The sequence below is a fragment of the Aquarana catesbeiana genome, linkage group LG06, assembly GCF_042186555.1.
Source record: "Aquarana catesbeiana isolate 2022-GZ linkage group LG06, ASM4218655v1, whole genome shotgun sequence".
In the NCBI taxonomy this organism is placed as follows: Eukaryota; Metazoa; Chordata; class Amphibia; order Anura; family Ranidae; genus Aquarana; species Aquarana catesbeiana.
In genome coordinates, this window is record NC_133329.1 from 383124197 (window position 1) to 383143758 (window position 19562).

General features: G+C 44.9%; 1 protein-coding gene across 1 annotated transcript in view; it reads left to right on the forward strand.

The window, feature by feature from the left end:
* Positions 1 to 19562, forward strand: part of LOC141147133 (lactase/phlorizin hydrolase-like) — a 90698-nt gene that overhangs the window by 1886 nt on the left and 69250 nt on the right. Inside the window, exons 2-4 of the mRNA XM_073634262.1 lie at positions 4894 to 4964; positions 9514 to 9594; positions 11093 to 11198. Coding sequence (XP_073490363.1) covers positions 4894 to 4964; positions 9514 to 9594; positions 11093 to 11198 — 258 coding nt within the window. The remainder of the gene's footprint in view (positions 1 to 4893; positions 4965 to 9513; positions 9595 to 11092; positions 11199 to 19562) is intronic.

Below are 19562 nucleotides of genomic sequence, written 5' to 3' on the forward strand. Positions count from 1 at the left end.
AAACTCGGCTGTGTGGGTGAGTCCACACAGCCGATGCATATCCATTGACTCATATGCACGCAGCTCAGCTCTAGTACAAAAAGGATTAACAAACAGCTCTTCACACTGTACGGGGCTCTACGTCTATGTTAAATGAGCCCCAAGGCACTAAAAACTGTATGTCTGCCTGCCCCCTCCATGGCATGCTGACAGTGTGCCATGCAGTAAAGCAGTGGTTACACCCAGAAGCAAAAAATGACATCCTCGGAGCTCGGGTGACTTGTTTGAACCATTTCTCCCCTATACAAATCAATGGGAATACAAAAAGCAGCTTGGAACAGGTTAGTGCAGGTCAGCAGGAGGTCTACAGCAGGTCAAATAGACTCATCATTTAGCTCTGATTGATTTTAGAAGCACCCCAAACTGATCTCGAATTCATATTCAAACCTTTGTTATTATCTCCCCATTATCATGACACCGAAGGTCAGATCACGCTTTGAACTTCGCACTGAGATAATTCTTGTTTGTGCAAACCAATATCAGAAAGTGATAATGCCTTTTAATCAGAGTGATAACACCATATATGAGAGAGATAATGTATCTTTGGTCTAAAAACATTTCATAGACTTGTATTTCTGTAGCATGCTACCAAAGAAACAACTACAAAAATAATTATTTAATTTCCAATATACATTTGACATTCCGAGATTAAAGACAGGAAGGTCAATCCACTGATGCATAATTTATTTATTGCACTGCATTGCTTGTGCCACCTTTTTTCCATTACTTGTGAATAAATAAAACTCTGCTCATTTTAATGAATTAAAATAAATCAGGATTGGTCTAGGCAGCAGGCAGGAACATGGTCCATAAACAGGCAAGGGTCCGTACAGGTAGCAGGCAGAGACATGGTCAGCAAATAGCCAAAGCATTGATCTAGGCAGCAGGCAGGAACATTGGCCATAAACAGTCCAGGGTCAGTACAGGCAGAGATGAGGTCAGCAAATATCTAAAGAATTGGGCCAGGCAGCAGGCAAAAACATCAGACTTTAGGGCCTCGGTCAGGTAAGACCTGGACACAGGATAAGGGACTTTTTCCCACCCAAAGCGCTTCAAAGCCTCCAGACCTGGATCCAGGAATCCTGAAGAAACCCATAGGAAACTAAAAGTTTAGTTTTCTCTGGTACGAAACAATACTTTGAAGTCTCTCACTCTGAATATGTGATCAGATCAGTCCAGGCAGCAGGTCAGTTTAGGTGGAAAGGCAGAAATGTGGTTGATAAACAAGCTAGAGTCAGTTCAGGTGGCAGGCAGAGGCATGGTTGATTACACAGGCCAGAGTCAGTGCAGGCAGCAGGCAAATGGTCAGTCCAGGCAGCAGGTAGAAATGTGGTTCACAAAACAGGCAAGTGGTCAGTACATATGACATCAGATACAGGGAAATGGCAGGTAGTTGGGCATATGAGAAAAATCTTCACCATACATTCACTAATATCGTAGTGAGGTATTGTAGATACGGAAGGAGTCTGCTATACAGAGGCCAGGCTAGGAGGGACACTGGGAACAATAGTATCGGGTGTAATGCCTAATTGTATTATTGGTGCACAAACAGCATTTTATAGGGGTTTTCAGGCTGTTTGGGTAGGAGGGATAATATCGGGGAAGTGTCTTTCGTGCAGCCTGCTCACTACATTAGAATGAAGGTATTCAGGTGCAGAGCATCCCTGATAATTAAAAGGATGTGATCTTCTCCTTTTAATACTTTAGATAGGACCTGGGTCTTTCTGTAGACTTATAATAGATGATTTAGACATTGTACAGGGCCAACTGGAAAATTATATATGATATATGGACAGTTTTTTGTAGCAGTGGATTGATCTTCTGGTGGCTAAATATGGTTGTAACATTTAGTCATTATAATCTACACCTCCAATGAACTGATTGTAGTTACAAATGCAATCATGTTTGTGGACTGGACCGTGCTTTCCTTGGGTTTCCACTGAGGTGTCTTTGTGGATGGAGAAAAGGGCATATAAATCCAATTTATCCTTTCAGTTAAGGGCCAAAATGTCTTTATTCTGAAAACTGACTCCCCTCTTTCGAGCTTTTCAGCGACCAATCTCTGTGGGAAGCCCTTTGGGTTTAGCCACATTGTACCACAGGCTAAAATTTTCTGGAGGTAAAGGTGGCGGAAAAGTGGCACGCTGGTGTCAAAATTATTCACAAAAAAGGTGGTATCCTTGATGGAGTAGGGGTGATACAAGGTCCCACACAATTTTTCCACTGCTCCCCATATAGATTGGGCAACTAGGGGGCTCCAGCAGGCTGTCTTTTGCTTCATAAACCTTGAAGTTATATGTGTCCCCTGTGGCCATCTCACAAAGTTTGTATAACTTCATCCCGTATCTGCCTGTTTACTGGGAATACTGTTTAAAACCCAGCCTGTCAGTAAAATGGATGAGCGACTCATCAACATGCATATTTTTGTTGGGAGTAGACAGTACATTTAAAAAAAATTTGGGGGGGGGGGGGTCGTGGCCGACAATGGAAGGCTGCGGACATGTGCCTCTGAGCTTTGTGTCCTCCCCCGGCCCACGCACACCCGCAATCTTTATGTCGATGGGCACCTCTCATGCTATGTACCCTGCAGGGCTTCAACAGGTCACCATGCAGCCTTATCTGCTCCGCACAGCGCCATCCGACCCCTGGACACCTAAAGAAAAGATGGCGCCCGGCTGGACTACAGGGAAACACAAGCCGCCTCCCTCCACCTCTGCAGTGGATCACGCTAGTGAGGAGGAAGCAGAAGAATCATCAGGCCCCCGATTGGATCCTCTGGCTCCAGCATGCAGGTCAGAACTCTCCCATATGTCATTCCACCAGGCTGACTTAGCTGATCCCTGTCCCTTTGCCATGGGTGAGCCCCTTAGATCTGAACCCACAGCCCTGCTTGCCTCCTTTAGAGCCAACTTTGAATTCTGTGCAGTTAAAATGGAGACCTCCTTACACAAGGAATTTCTTGTTTTAAAGCAACATGTCTCTGTCACAGAGGGAGCTGTCTCGGCTCTGGCAACCACTCAGGCTGACCACACTACTCACATAACGGCACTAGAATCTGCGTCCCATGCCCACTTATCTCATCTGTAACAGCACCAACTTCGCATAGAGGGCAGTAAGAACAGAAGTCGCAGAAACAACATCAGGCTTCAGGGAATACCAGAGGCAACTTCTGGGGCTGATCTGAAGCCCACTGTCACCTCTATTCTCATCCAAGTGCTGGGACCGGAGGCCACAACTCCTATGGAACTTGACCGCATTCATAGAGTTGGGGGGATGGGCGGGGAATGGGGTGCCACCCTCGTGATGTTCTTTGTCGGGTCCACTACTACAGCCTGAAAGAAGAAATAATGCGTAAAGCATGGCGGCTGGGCCCAATAGACTTTGACGGCTCCTCCATCCATCTATATCCTGACCTCTCCTGGAACACTCTATATATGAGGAGGGTGGTCCGTCCCTTACTGGTCCTGATACACCAAGCTGGGGCCACCTACACCTGGGGTCACCCATTCAGTGTTAAGGTGACCCATGATAATCACAAATTTATCCCGTCAGACCCAGATCTCTTTCTTGAGCAAGACCCAATTGATGTTCCGAATTGGTTGGACCCTCCTGAGGACTGCCCGAGGCTCCTGAGATCTGGCAATCTCCCACAAAGACGCAGATGACCAAGGTCAAGATCGGCATCCACTGACCGCAGGGACCGACAGCCTACCTCTCCTGAAGATTGACCCAGATCTATATGTTGGATCTTAAAATGGTGATTGCTGTATCTGTTCCACACAACCACAGGTTGTACTGCTCAGAGCGTTCGTCAGGTTTGAGACGAACTTTGCTTTTCCCTTGTGTCAGCCTCTCTGGATTGTAAGCCAATACACTACCTGAGTCGCCACAATTTGAAGCCTGGCAGTCCAAGGATGTACGTACGACTGCTTCCTGCTCTTTGCTGGTGCGACTGGCCTAGCTGGGGTTCGGGATGGTTGGGATATACACTCCCCCTGCTCTATATTCATATCCTGTTTACATGTGGCCCTGGCTTCCTATGAGGGACCTTTGAACAGACCATGACGGGCTGACTCATCTCAATTACAGGAGGCACATTCATTTTCTCTGACAGATTCGGTGAGAACTATTCCTGTACACCAGCTTCAATCTCTACTGGCTGCAAGTGATCGCAACATGTGGGCTGTCATACTCTGCAGTATGGCGTCTCTCGTTATGTTAGACCGTTTCCTGCTCTTTATGAAATACTTACCTTAGATCGAAGCCCCCATATTGAAGCCCGGTCCACGCCGAGGAAGCTGACATTTTGCCCTCTGCATCTCTTCCGGGTTTGCGGCTCCGGTGCTGTGAGTAGGTGAAGCTGCGATGACATCACTCGCGCGCATGCGCGCAGCGTCTGTCGGACCTTCAGCCGGGCATTCAGAGCGCTGACATCAGCGGCTGCATGCAAAGGGAATATTTCCTAAACCGTACAGGTTTAGGAGATATTAATTTTACCTACAGGTAAGCCTGATTATAGGCTTACCTGTAGGTAAAAATGACAAATTAGTATATACAACCACTTTAATGCATAGAATACATTAAGATAAAATAAACCTGTCTTTACAACCACTTTAATGGCAGAAAACTTGAATTCACTTGTACCAGTGGCTGCTTCATTTTCTACACTTTTATCATTTAACAGTTTGAAATCTCATATAGGGAGGGTACACTTCTTTCCTGTATAAAATCTTCATTCTTGTTCTACAGCCTGTTTACTTTTATATACTTTTATAATATGTTGGAACTTTATGAATATTATGAAATACATTTGCATTTATGTATACATAATTATACATTTGCTTATTTTATCAGGTGGGGAGTTGTCTGTTGCTCTTGACCCAGAAGTCCTGGATGCCTGTCAGTCAATAAATGGCAATTTCTTGGTAAATAAACATTATTTTGTAGTTTTGGTTCGTCTAGTTTTATGGCATTGCTACAGTGCCTTGAAAAAGTTTTCATACCCCTTGAAATTTTCCACATTTTGTCATGTTACAACCAAAAAACGTAAATGTATTTTATTGGGATATTATGTGATAGACCAACACAAAGTGGCACATAATTGTGAAGTGGAAGGAAAATGATAAATGGTTTTCAAATTTTTTTTACAAATAAATATGTGAAAAGTGTGGTGTGCATTTGTATTCAGCCCCCCTGAGTCAATACTTTGTAGAACCACCATTTACTGCAATTACAGCTGCAAGTCTTTTTGGGGATGTCTCTACCAGCTTTGCACATCTAGAGAGTGACATTTTTGCCCATTCTTCTCTGCAAAATATATAAGTTCTGTCAGATTGGATGGAGAGCATCTGTGAACAGCAATTTTCAAGTCTTGCCACAGAATTTCAATTGGATTTAGGTCTGGACTTTGACTGGGCCATTCTAACACATGAATATGCTTTGATCTAAACCATTCCATTGTAGCTCTGGCTGTATGTTTAGGGTCATTGTCCTGCTGGAAGGTGAATCTCCGCCCCATTCTTAAGTCTTTTGCAGACTCTACCAGGTTTTCATCTAGCAGGAACCAAAGAAGAGCACACACCGCTCCAGGCAAATCTTCAGGTGTGAATGGATGACAGGTGCAGACCCCGGCTCACCACTGTCCAATGTGAATAAAATGAACAAATAGTGGCACTCTGAATTTCCAAAAAACTTGTTTGATGTACCTTTATTGTCACAAGTGTATCAGAACTGCTTGTCCTGTATTTGTCTGATACACTTGTGACAATAAAGGTATATCAAGCAAGTTTTTTGGAAATTCAGAGTGCGACCATTTCTTCAGGTTTTCTTCTAAGATTGCCCTGTATTTGGCTCCATCCATTTTCCCATCAACTCTGACCAGCTTTCCTGTCCCTGCTGAAGAAACGCATCCCCACAACATGATGCTGCCAGGGCTGTCTTTTCGCATGGGCACGCTGGGCACTTGCCTGGGGGGCCCCACCTGCCCAGCGACCCCAGCCAAGCATCATTCAGATGTCACAAAGTTTGCTGCCGCATTGTGCCAGTGCTGTGCGGCTCCCTCACAGAGACAGAGTGCCGCGCGATCAGTGACAGGCCCGATATCAGTCAGCGACTCAGCGGCGGGCAGTGTGCAGTGTGAGTCAGCTGTCACTGTGAAGAACAGAGCTGATGCTTTCTGTATAGTTCCAGCTCTTCACAGGTGGAGTGATATGAAATGCACTCCGCCTGTGACAGATACAGGAAGCATTGGCTCTGCTCTCTACTGCAGCCGCATGCTGCAGCTTCCTGTCACACTTCCACGTCTCAGAGGAGCCAGGCAGCAGTACACACACCAACATTAATCCCCACCAGCACCAGCAGTACACACGCCAGTATTAATACCCAGCAGCACCAGCAGTACCCACGCCAGCATTAATCCCCACCAGCACCAGCAGTACCCACTCCAGCATTAATACCCAGCAGCACCAGCAGGACCCACGCCAGCATTAATACCCACCAGGCAGCACCAGCAGCACCAGAGTGTGAGTGTGTACATTTATATATATTTATTTAGTTTTTTTTAGTTGTATGATTTAGTGGTGAAAGTTATTAGTGCCCGGGCCCCCCCAAGTGTTGACTGTAATATCTTATGTGTCACCCTTATATATCAATCTTAGAGTTGCCACTAGTTCGAGGAAGTGTAAGAAAGGTGAGGAAAAAGAAACTTTATTACGTGTTGGTGAAAATAACCTTTAGGGCAAAAATGAAACGTAATGTTTTGAGTGGAGCACAGAAGAGGAAAAAGGCTGCAGAGGAGAAAGAGAAAATGTGCAAACTTTACGCAATCGTGCGTGATTGTGTAGACAGGGCACTGTGCACTGTATTGCCCGGGGGCCTATAATGCTCTTAAGATGGCACTGGATGTTGCCACCACCATGTTTCACGGTGGGGGGATGTTCAGGGTGATGTGCAGTGTTAGTTTTCCACCACACATAGCGTTTTGCTTTTAGGCCAAAAAGTTTAATTTTGGTCTCATCTGACCAGAGCACCTTCTTCCACATGTTTCCTGTGTCCCCCACATGGCTTCTCACAAACTGCAAATGGGACTTCTTATGGCTTTCTTTCAACAATGGCTTTCTACTTGCAACTCTTCCATAAAGGCCAGATTTGTGGAGAGCACGACTAATAGTTGTCCTAGATTCTCCCGCCTGAGCTGTGGATCTCTGCAGCTCCTCCAGAGTTACCATGGGCCTCTTGGCTGCTTCTCTGATTAATGCCCTCCTTGCCTGGCCTGTCAGTTTAGGTGGACGGCCATGTCTTGGTAGGTTTGCAGTTGTGCCATACTCTTTCCATTTTCGGATGATGGATTGAACAGTGCTCCATGAGATGTTCAAAGCTTGGGATATTTTTTTAAAACCTAACCCTGCTTTAAACTTCTCCACAACTTTATCCCTGACCTGTCTGGTGTGTTCCTTGGCCTTCATGATGCTGTTTATTCACTAAGGTTCTCTAACAAACCTATGAGGGCTTCACAGAACAGCTGTATTTATACTGAGATTAAATTACACACAGGTGGACTCTATTAACTAATTAGATGACTTCTGAAGGCAATTGGTTCTACTAGATTTTAGTTAGGGGTATCAGAGTAAAGGGGGCTGAATACAAATGCACTCCACACTTTTCAGATATTTATTTGTAAAAAATGTGGAAAACCATTTATCATTTTCCTTCCTCTTCACAATTATGTGCCACTTTGTGTTGGTCTATCACATAAAATCCCAATAAAATACATTTAAGTTTTTTGGTTGTAACATGACAAAATGTGGAAATTTCAAGGGGTATGAATACTTTTTCAAGGCACTGTATGCTCAGAAAATAGTTTTACCCTTACTTCAGGATCAGCTTCTTTTCTAACTTCAGTTATGACTTAAGCTATGGAATTAATCAGTATAAAAACCCTTAAGGCGTCAGCATACCAAGACATTTTGGACAATTTCATGCTCCCAATTTTGTGGGAACAGTTTGGGGATGGCCCTTTCCTGTTCCAACATGACTGCGCACCAGTGCACAAAGCAAGATCCATAAAGACATGGATGAGTGAGTTTGGGGTGAAGGACCTTGACTGGCCTGCACTTCAACCCGATAGAACACCTTTGGAATGAATTAGAGCGGAGACTGCAAGCCAGGCCTTCTTGTCCAACATCAGTAGACCTCACAAATGCACTTCTGGAAGAATGGTCAAACATTCCCATAGACACACTCCTAAACCTTGTGGACAGCCTTCCCAGAAGAGTTGAAGCTGTTATTGCTGCAAAGGGTGGGCTAACTCAATATTGAACCCTACATGCCATTAAAATTCATCTGCGTGTAAAGGTTAAGTCAGGTGTCCCAATACTTTTGACAATATAGTGTACATATCTTTATTGGTCAAAACTGGAACAATGTACAGTAACTGAATAAAAATTGGCATACCTAAACTTCAGCTTTAGTTATCCCGGATGTTATAGTGATGCACAATAAAGTGGAATTAATGCCTTACAGTAACTAAACTAACTTCCTAAAAATGTTCCCTCCCCTCTCCTTATCTTGTTTTTTAGTCTACTGGTATGGTCATATGATCTTGCAGCTCTAGCTCCCCTGTGACAGTGAGCAGCTGCTGCAGGAGAAAGGAGGGAGTGCTGACAACGGCTGGGTCATGGGAGCTCATGGGTGATGTCATGTCTCCCAGAATTCTCAGCTGTTGTCAGCGCTCCCTCCTCTATCCTGCAGCCACTGCTCACTGACACAGGAGAGCTGGAGCTGCAGGATCAGATGACCGGACTGGACTGTTTTTAAAAAATGATAAGTATACACAGGGTAGGCAGAATAGATAGGAGAAGGGGGAGGGAACATTTATAAGAATAGTTAATGTTAGGCTTTAATTCCACTTTAAAGTGCTTGTAAACCCACTTTAAAAAAAAAAAAAAACTAACACCTGCAAGACAAAGGCAAAATGAGCTAGTATGCATAGCATACTAGCTCATTATGTAATACTCACCTGAGATCGAAGCCTTCGTTGCAGTGCCCGTACACAGCACCAGCCGGCGACATCACTCCCGGGGGGGGGGTACTTCCGGGTATCGCGGCTCCGGCACTGTGATTGGCCGGAACCGCGATGACGTCACTCCCGCGCATGCGCGCGGTAATGGCATACTCACTGAAGCAACGGCACATATGTGCCGTTGCTTCAGCTTGTGTCAGTGCGCATGTGCCGATGATTTCGGCACATGCAAATACAGGGGATATCTTTTAAACCGTGGAGGTTTAGGAGATATCCTGGGTAGCTACAGGTAAGCCTTATTATACTACTTTTTATGAAAACAATTCAAGATTGTGGGTCTGGGGGGGGATCATGTCTGTTTTTGAAGGCTCCAACATTTTCACACGTAACATCTAGTCGAAGCATGTTTGCCATAGTCTAGGAACAGATCTGGCATTCATTTTTGTCTCTCCTAGGAATCTGTTGATTTTTTTGCACTGAAGATTGAATACAATTGTCTGAATTCAGAAGAGCTGCAAGAGCAGACATCCCATCTGGTAAGCTGAAGATTTGCTACCAACTATGATATAAAATTTTTCTTCCAGGGGTGATTACTGTGTTCCTTGGCAGTGGTAAATAGAGGATCGAATTTTGGATGTGTACTAAGGAGCGTCTAGCACAAATGTTCCTATCACCTAAAAAGTCCTTTTGAAACAAGGCCACCCCCTTCTTCGGAGCTTCAGTAATGGATGTTAAAAGAATCACCAGGGGGGCGGTTCGTCGATTAGGGGCACCCGGGTGCCACCCACCCTATCCTCGCCACCCCCTATATGCAGTGGATAGATTCAAGCACAGCATGAATCTATCCACCACCACCACGGCCGCCCCCTATTCATGTGCCTGGCCCCTTTCAGGTCACCGGGCATATGAATTAGAGCAGCCAAGTTTTTTTTTTTTTTTGACGCACCTAACTAATTAGAGCCATAGCCTCTAATAGGCTTCAAAATAGGGTGGACTCGGGACACATAGCATTATGTCTGGAGCCCACCCAGGTGTGTTACAACAGAGAATTTTCATTCGCTGTTGCGACACTAATCCTCCTCCCGGCCAATCGGGAAGCAGGTATGAAACCTATTTCCCTATTGGACGCCTAGCACCAGGAGGAGCAGAGAGGAGACACTGCGGAAGCTGCTCCAGGAGAGGACACTGGAGCAGCTTTCCCAGAGCCCGCCCCGCTCTCACCGCCCGCATCGAAGGTAAGGACAGCGGGTGGTGGTGGGGTGTTAGTGTCGCGGGGGTTAGTGCAGCTCCAACGGCGGCCTTGGGGGGGTTGTTTGCCGTGCCCCCCCAAAAAAAACCCCCACCAGCCGCCAATCACAATAGAAAGCACTACTAGAGGACCTGCATTAAAGTGGGCGTTCTAGGGAAGAATGTATTTGCCTGCAGACTCCCCTAGGTAATGCCTACACTTGATGCTGAGCCTCCCAGACTAAAATAAAATCCAATTAATGAAAATAGCGGGCCATGTACAGTCAGAGTGGGAAAGAAAGGCCTAAAAACTTAATTTGGGTACAGTGTAGCATGACCGCGCAATTGTCATTCAAAGTGTGAGAGCGCTGAAAGCTGAAAATTGGCCTGGGCAGGAAGGGGGTGAAAGTGCCCAGTAGGCAAGTGGTTAAAGGGGCTTGCCTTCATGGAAAAAGTGATTTTATTTCCTAGCAATATTACCAGATTCTAATGAGTATAGTACTATAGGGAGACTGCAAGCTAGGAACTCTAATAGGAATTTTGAATGTTTTCTTTGATTTTCAGAAGACACTTTGATGTTGGACAGCTGCAGTTTTTAGTACAGCTCTCAGGGGACAAACATGAAAAAAAAGCTATATTTGCAAACTTGCTTTATTTGCGCATTCAAAGTTGATAAATCCCCCCCGTTCTTTCACCATGAGGATCAAACAAATATGTCTAGTTTGTAACTGTAACAGAAAAAAATTCTTTGTCGTCTACTCCAGGTATCTGATTTTGTTTCTTTCTCTGTACTGTCTTATTTTACAGAAGATCAGGAAAGGTCTGGAGGTTCTAGTTTATACTTTGTCACTGAGTGACTGCACCAGCTTGAAAGAAGATAACCACTATCTCCCAGCTTTTAAAGTTGCAGAAGGTAATAATATATCTTAAAGCTGAACTCTAGGGATGAAAAAAAATTACCCCTGCGCTGGGTCAACCCTTCCCACTGATATGCCCCGTACACACGGTCGGATTTTCCGACGGAAAATGTGTGATAGGACCTTGTTGTCGGAAATTCCGACCGTGTGTAGGCTCCATCACACATTTTCCATCGGATTTTCCGACACACAAAGTTTGAGAGCAGGCTATAAAATTTTCCGACAACAAAATCCGTTGTCGGAATTTCCGATCGTGTGTACACAAATCCGACGCACAAAGTGCCACGCATACTCAGAATAAATAAAGAGATGAAAGCTATTGGCTACTGCCCCGTTTATAGTCCCAACGTACGTGTTTTACGTCACCGCGTTCAGAACGATTGGATTTTCCGACAACTTTGTGTGACCGTGTGTATGCAAGACAAGTTTGAGCCAACATCCGTCGGAAAAAATCCTAGGATTTTGTTGTCGGAATGTCCGATCAATGTCCCACTGTTTGTACGGGGCATAAGGGTTAACTGCTTGTTTTGCCTAAAGGATGAAGAATAAGGTTATATACCTACCTTGTATGAAAAGCATTTACCATATAAACAAATACAAGAAAATAGTAGCGCTGGTAACTAAAATCATATAACACCCAGTGACAAGTGTTGGTGACTGGTAAACTACTGATACAAAAATATATAAATATGACCATAAAATATCATTTTCTCCAACTGCGTCATGCCCTAGGGGTCCAATTTTCCTTAGGTAAGATCAGTAGTGTATTTAGGTTTTGTGCTGCCCTAGGCCTGACTAAACTCGTGTACCCCCTAATTTAAATATGACCCACCCCTTCCTGTCAAGGCCACACCCCTTGCTGTTTAAGACCTGCCCTGAAATTTTCGAGTGGGGACACTAGTTCTGAGGGCCGGGGGGGGGGAATGGATTCCCTCAATTTGCATAGATTTCCTCTGACATCCTGTTAGGCTATGGGGCAGGAAGTGAAGAGAAATCTCTGCAATGGGACAGGGTGGTAAAAAATAAACTGACAGGGGCTATAACCCACCCTTACTCTATCAAACATGAAAAAAAAGTGTTGCCTATAGTTCTACTTTAAGCACAAATTTCTCATAATTTTATGGAGGGGACTAAGAAGATATAACCATGTCAATGGTGCAGCAGAAAACATATAGCACAGTGAGGAAGGTTTGTGGTCCAGGATGATAGGTGGTCCAGGATGATAGGACAGTCAAAATTAGAAGCGACGACCCCCCCCCCCCACAGTTGCGGAATGCCGTCCGCCCACAAGCAGTGTAGCCGCTTTATGGGGGCGCTAGACTAATTTGCCCCTCAGCCCAGTCCACCCCATAGGACTGCCGCTACACTAACAGCCAGCGGGGACTCTTTCCGAGCTTCCCCCCTGCATAGTGCTGCCCTAGGCCTAGGCCTTTTTGGCCTAGGCCAGAATACAGCGTTGGGTAAGATAATATTCTCTCCCATCCTTGTTATGGATAAGATAGTACAAGCAAGTTCAACCAAGGGTCTTACCTCTGTTACTTATAGGGCGCTGTTGGATCAATTTCTATTAAATCTTCCCATTCGCTCTAGGGTTGGGTGGGAACAAGATATTGGCCCTATCTCTGAGGAGGTTTGGGATAATATCCTTCGGTCCTCACCTCTTGTTTTTCTCTCTCTCCATCACAGAGGCTAACTCAGATCCTTTTCCTTCACAGGGTATATAGAACTCCTCAATTTTTGTACAATATAGGGTTGAGATCTGAGCCAAGTTGTGCTAGCTGTGGTAATACAGGTACACTGATACATCTTTTGTGGCGCTGCCCTAAACGCCTGAGATATTGGGCAGAGGTGTTAATGAGGTGATAATGGGCGCAAAAAGATTGCTCTTAAATGAATCTCCCCCTATCCCCCTAGTCTATCAGATTGGATTTTTAAACTTAACCTCCCTGGCGGTATGATTATTTCGGATTTTAGGTGCTAAAAGCGGTACAATTATTTTGCATGGAAATTTGGCGTTTCATATTGTAGGTCTGTAATTCTTAACAATAACACACTTAAATCTGTCCAAACAAGAGTCTAGTAGATATCCCGGGTATGATAAAGTTTGAAACACAAAAACATAAATTTTAATATAATAAATAAAAATAAATAATTAAAAAATAAAAATAAAAAATAATAATAAAATAAATTTCCCCACGATTCACTATCGCTCAATTCTGCAAGTGTTCTAATTTACTATCGCTGTTTTCTAGCTGGTCTAAAGCCACTTTTGATGTAAGGGGACACTTTTTGGTTGCTATGGACAATCTCCAGTTTCCAGGCAGAAAGAACAGTATATGTAATAAAAAACTGCATGAAGGGCATGGGCCAAAGCACTGGGGACAAAAGGGATGTGAAATAATTTCATACAGTACTGTAATCTGTAAGATTACAGTACTGTATGTGTTATGATTTTTACAATTTTTTGAATTTGCCGCCAGGCTCCGCCCCCGTGCGTCGCGACGCTCGCAGGGAACGGAGCCTGGCAAGGAGAGGCTTCGGGAGGAGGACGGAGCCCACGGACACTGCGGGGGACATTGCAGGATCCCGGGGACAAGGTAAGTGTACCGCTCCAGGATCCTGCAATGTAATCCCGAGTGTGGCTCGGGGTTACCGCTAATGGTGCTGAATTTTAACCCCGAGCCACACTCGGGAAAACCGCCAGGGAGGCTACTAGGACTTTGAAAAACATACCTATTTATTAAGGAACTCCATGAGGAAGTTTGATGTTATCCGGCCTCAATGGCTTGAGCCTATGTCATAAGTATAGATCACGCTGCACAATAAGTATTGCTCTATATGAGTGTACAGCTGTGGGTGATAAAGTATGTACATATCCTTATTTACTTTAGGTGGGCCCTTGGTTAGTCTGTTTTATTTAGTAAGCATTCATTGTTAATTATTTATATGCTTTATGCTCCAAGGTTTCGTGTGGGTTGTTCGGGGCCTTTTTTTTTAATTACTTATTGTGTAATATGGGATCTTATTTGTGTTTGTTGTTTTTAATGCGTCAATGTTAAAAATTAATAAAAAATGATCTGATTAAAAAATAATCACCATAATCCGTGACTAAATTGTCAAGCAAAATTGTAATCTTGAATTCTTCCACCACACCACGTGCACTTGGTGATTCCACTCCCCTCCTCCTCCTCCTCTCTCCTATCAGGCACCCACGTGGAGTCAGTGACCTCATCATCCCCTCCCTCCTCATCACTGGAGCAAACCTGGCAGTATGCTGCAGCTGGGGGAACATGACTGCCAGATTGCTGTCCTTCTTGGGCACCCCCTCTCTCTGGGCTCACGTTACTGCCTTCCACTAGCTGAGTACCATCATCGGAGCCTTCAAAATGCTGGGCATCCTCCTGGAGCATGTACTCAACACTGTGGTCAAACAGTTCGGGGGACTCCTCAGGAGGACATAGGGGGGGCTAGGGAAGGAGTGACTGATGCCATTGAGCCCAGGGAAGAGGCCGCCTTGGCAGCTGCTTTGCCAAAGTACCCTGAGCCTGGGTGAGAGAGGATGAGGAGGATGAGGACGGCTTGGTCATCCACTCTACCAAGTCTTCCACATGTTGCGGCTCAACACGGCCAGCTGCCCAAAAAAAGGACAAGTGTGTCCCATGGCCACGTGCTGATGAGGATGCACCGTGTCCACGACAAGCACTGTTGCCTCTAGACACAGAGCCTGCTTGCCCTCTTTTATTGGCTTGTGACTGTCTGCCTCTCCTTGTTGGCCTTCCAGACATACTAATGGCCTGCAGTGAGGTGTAGCTGCACAAAGCTGGGATGTATATATATACTGATAATGCAGCTAGCAGAATCAACTGTGCAGAGGACGTAGTACACTAACTGTAAATACTGTAGCTGCCTGCCTGTGGTATTAATAGGGTCAGAAGAACACCACCAATTTTCTTCAGGTAGCTTTAGGTGCACACTGTGCAGAGGACGCAGTACACTAACTTGTAAATACTGCAGGTGTCTGCGGTACTAATAGGATCAGAAGAACACCACCAATTTTCTTCAGGTAGCTAACTTGTAAATACTACACTACACTGCAAGAGTAAATGTTTTTCTTTCTCGGAGCTCATCTTTAAAGGGAGTATATACTGCAATGGTTTGAGCTTAACTTTATTCCATATTTTTTTATAAAAATAAAATCTTTATTTTACAATTGAACATTTAACCACTTCAGCTCTGGAAATATTTTACCCACTTCCTGACCAGGCCATTTTTTTGCAATACTGCACTGCGTAGCTTTAACTGACAATTGCACGGTCATGCAACGTTGTACCCCAAACCATATCGATGTCCTTTTTTTCCCCACAAATAGAGCTTTCTTTTGGTGGTATTTGATAATCGCTGCAGCTTTTTATTTTTTGCGCTATAAACAAAAAAGACCGACAATTTTGAAAAAAATCCCAATATTTTCTACGTTCTGCTATAATACATATCCCAAAAAAAAAAAAATGTAAAAAAACTAATTTCTTCATCAATTTAGGCCAATATATATTCTGCTACATATTTTTGGTAAAAAAATCCTCCCTGACAGATCAGCGCTGTTCTTTGCTTACATCGGCACACCGCTCCTCCTCGTCTCTACTAAATGATCGGCGGGTCGCAGTGGCCATCGCGGCCGCCGGATCCGCTAATTGGCTCCCGCTGTGTCCAATCACAGCAGGAGCGGCGCACGTGCCCCCTTAACCCTGTGCACGAAATCACGTACAGGTACGTGATTTTGCGCACCCGGGCCACCCTGCCGCAGTAAATGTACGTGGGTCGGTCTGGAAGCGGTTAACATAGAGGGGTTTATTTACTAAAAGCAAATAGACAATAGAATTGCAGTTGCTGCAGAGCTTAGTAAATGAGGTAAAGCTTCACTTTGCAAAGAATACTCAATCACATGCAAGAAAAGTAAAAAACATGCATTTTTGCTTGCACATGATTGGATGATGGAAGTCAGCAGAGCTCCTGCACATTTACTAAGCACTGGAGCAACTGCATAGTGCATAGTCTATTTGCCTTTAGTAAATAAGCCCCAGAGTGTTTAGTAAGGTCACAGAGCATCATGGACTTCCTAAAGAGAAAAAACAAGCAGTAACTGATTGCTTTCAGACTCTGTGACAGTCTTTATCGTAGGAGTGACTCCTTTAATTTTTTAACTGTATGTATAATGTGAGCTCAAGGTGGAACTAAACTCAAGCTAACCTCAAAATTAAAACGTTATTTAATTCATTTTTATTATTCACAGCAAGCTCACCCATTCATCTATGTCTTTTATTGTGAATTCACTTTGAAAAACACCCCCAGCATTTCTAGCTGTTGCCATCTTGATAAGGGTAGATGAATCATGTAGCAGTTACTTCATGGAATCCATCTGTCCTTGACTCAGGCATGCAGGCAGGAGGTTGTGCTTAGCTGAGAAAGCCCCTCCTCTCCTCCGCCAGATTAAAGACAGAAAATGCCCATGAAGACTCATGGAATGTATGACATCATTTTGGCTTAGGCCAGAAATCAGGAAGCAACTGATGAAATGTAAAAAAAAAAAAGGTTAAAACACGTAAATATAATACACCTTTCTATCTATTTACTAATGCTAGCAGCGTAAGGATTAAAAATATTCAATGTTGATTGAGAGTTCCGCTTTAGGCTGACAGCGTGTAAGAGAGGATGACAGCTGCTGTCACACTCAGTGCAGCAACCCTGATCTCTAGCGGCCCTGACATGCTCCCCGGCACACTGCTCTAATCAACAGTCCTCCCTGAGCAGCACTGTTGGTTGGAGCAGTGTTCAGCAGCAGTCTGATTCTTCTAGTTGCTGCCAGCACAGGGTAATTTAACCATTACCGCAACACTTAGCTAATAAATAGTAAAGGAGCAGCATATTTATTACTGTACATGAAGACTGACTCTAATACAGTAAGAAATCAAAAGCTTTCAATTGGGATTTAAAGCCCAATTCCGAGTATTTGGCATAATCTACTCTCGCGGTGGGACTCCTCCACACTGCAAAAGTTAAATATTCCTTAGATCTAGGGGGTAGAGGAACAGGCAACATTAATTAAAGGGGTTGTAAACCTTCATGGTTTTTCACCTCAATGCATTCTATGCATTGAGGTGAAAAACCTCTTGCAGTGCAGCAGCCCCCCGGTTTCCCCCCGTTTTACTTACCTGAACCCTCTTTTTCTTGCGCCGGGGACAAGCACACCATCTTTAGCTGGTGTCTCGTGTCCTGACTGGCTAGATTGATAGCAGCGCAGCCATTGGCTCCTGTTGCTGTCAATCAAATCCAATGACACGGGCACCGTGGGGCGGGGCCGAGTCATACATTCGACGGCTATGGACGCCTGATGCTGGACTCGGGAGCACGCCCGCAAGGTGACCCTCTCGGGGAAGCGCTTTTCCGAGGGGTTATCTGATATGTGGAGGAGCCGCGAGAGCCGCCGGGGGACCCCAGAAGAGCTGGTTCGGGGCCACTCTGTGCAAAAGGAGCTGCACAGTGGAGGTAAGTATGATATGTTTGTTATTTTAAACCAAAAAAAAGTGAACCCTTACAATCACTTTAAGCTATCCCTCTGTCTGGCAGGCTGTTCTCTTCTGCCCTATGCTCTGGGCTGTGGGCAGTCCTTTGACATTATCGCGTACAATGCAGAGCTATAAACCCTGCATTGTACATGGAAGAGGCAGGAACAGCTGGAGGGAATCTGCTGGATCGAGGAATTAGGTGGGAATAACACCTTACTAATGAAACCCTAGACATTAAGGAGTTGTAAGAGCAGAAGGTTTTTTTTTTTTATCTGAATGCATTCAGATAAAAAAGCTTTTGTGTGTAGCAATCCTCCCAGCACCCCCCTAATTACTTACCTGAGCCCCATCTCTCTCCAGCAATGTCCACGAGTGTCTAAGTTCCCGATTGGCCGAGACACAGCAGCGGCACCATTGGCTCCCGCAGCTGTCAAAGTCAGTCAGCCAATCAGGGGAGAGAGGGGGTGGGGCCGAGTTGGGGCTCTGTGTCTGAATAAACACACAGAGCTATGACTCGGCTCCAGTGCCCCCATAGGAAGCTGCTGACTGTGGGGGCACTCGATAGGAAGGAGGGACCAGGAGCAGCAAAGAGGGAACCAAGAAGGGGAGGATCCTGGCTGCTCTGTGCAAAACCAACTGCACACAGGAGGTAAGTATAACATGTTTGTTATTTAAAAAAAAAACGAGACTTTACAATTACTTTAAGCCTGTTACACACTATTAGTTTTTTTCCGTTTAACCCACCATTGAACGGAAGTTAGTACAGCGATCTCCTCCGTCTAGCTATTGTGTTCTGACAAGGGGACAGCCCCGCCCCCCCACCAAAACACTCAGATCAGCGCTCTCTGCCATTGGCTGAGAGCGCTGATTGCAAGTCGGTTGGCTGCTGGTTTTCTAGCATGCACGTCCAACAGACCGACATACACATGGGCCGAATGTTGGCTGTTTTTTTTTTTTTTTTGAACTGTCAAATGTCTCCCAGCTTAAAAGTGGTGGTAAAGGTAAAAAAATATTACTGTCAGGCCCTCTGTTTTATCAATCCATCCTACACTGTGTAAATGTATAAAACAATGCCTGTAAACCCCTTATTTTAGATATTTTATAGCCGTTCACGTGATCTCTTTTCCTCCAATATAAGGGCTACAGCAGGAGGGGCCGAGATCCCCCTCTAATGTCAGTCGGGGCGGTCACATGACTGCTATGCTGGCCACTTAGCTCCTCCACTGTAGCCCTTCGATGGGGGAGGAGAGCGGCCGGAGGTCACATGACCAGCCATACAGTAAAAGAGCTGAGATAAGGTATTTACAGGCATCATTTTATACAAACATTTACACAGTGTAGGATGGATTGATTGAACAGAGGGGCTGGCAGTAATATTTCTTTACCGCTAGCTACTAATAGTGGCAGGAAGACGGTGGGGGGGGGGCAGAAACAGCTCACACACACAGGAGCTGACAGACAGGCAGGGGGGGGAGGGGGAGAGAGGAGAGCAGCGGGATGGCAGAGTATGGTAATCATGGTTCAGCATCCATAATTACTGTGGTCAGCACACACAGGGGGGCGCAGGAACAGACGGGATCAACCAAGTTTTTTACAGCATAGAAAGGGACAGATTAGACAGCACAAGCACTGTGATTTTTTTTTTTTTTATTTTGCCTACACAAGCCCTTGAAAATGTTGATATACACAGCTACAGATTTCTCACCTTTCCTTCATTTATACTGCTCTTCAAAACAAATACAAGCTATCCCTTCATGAAAATTGCCATACAATGGCTTGCAAACTCGTTGCTGTTTTGTA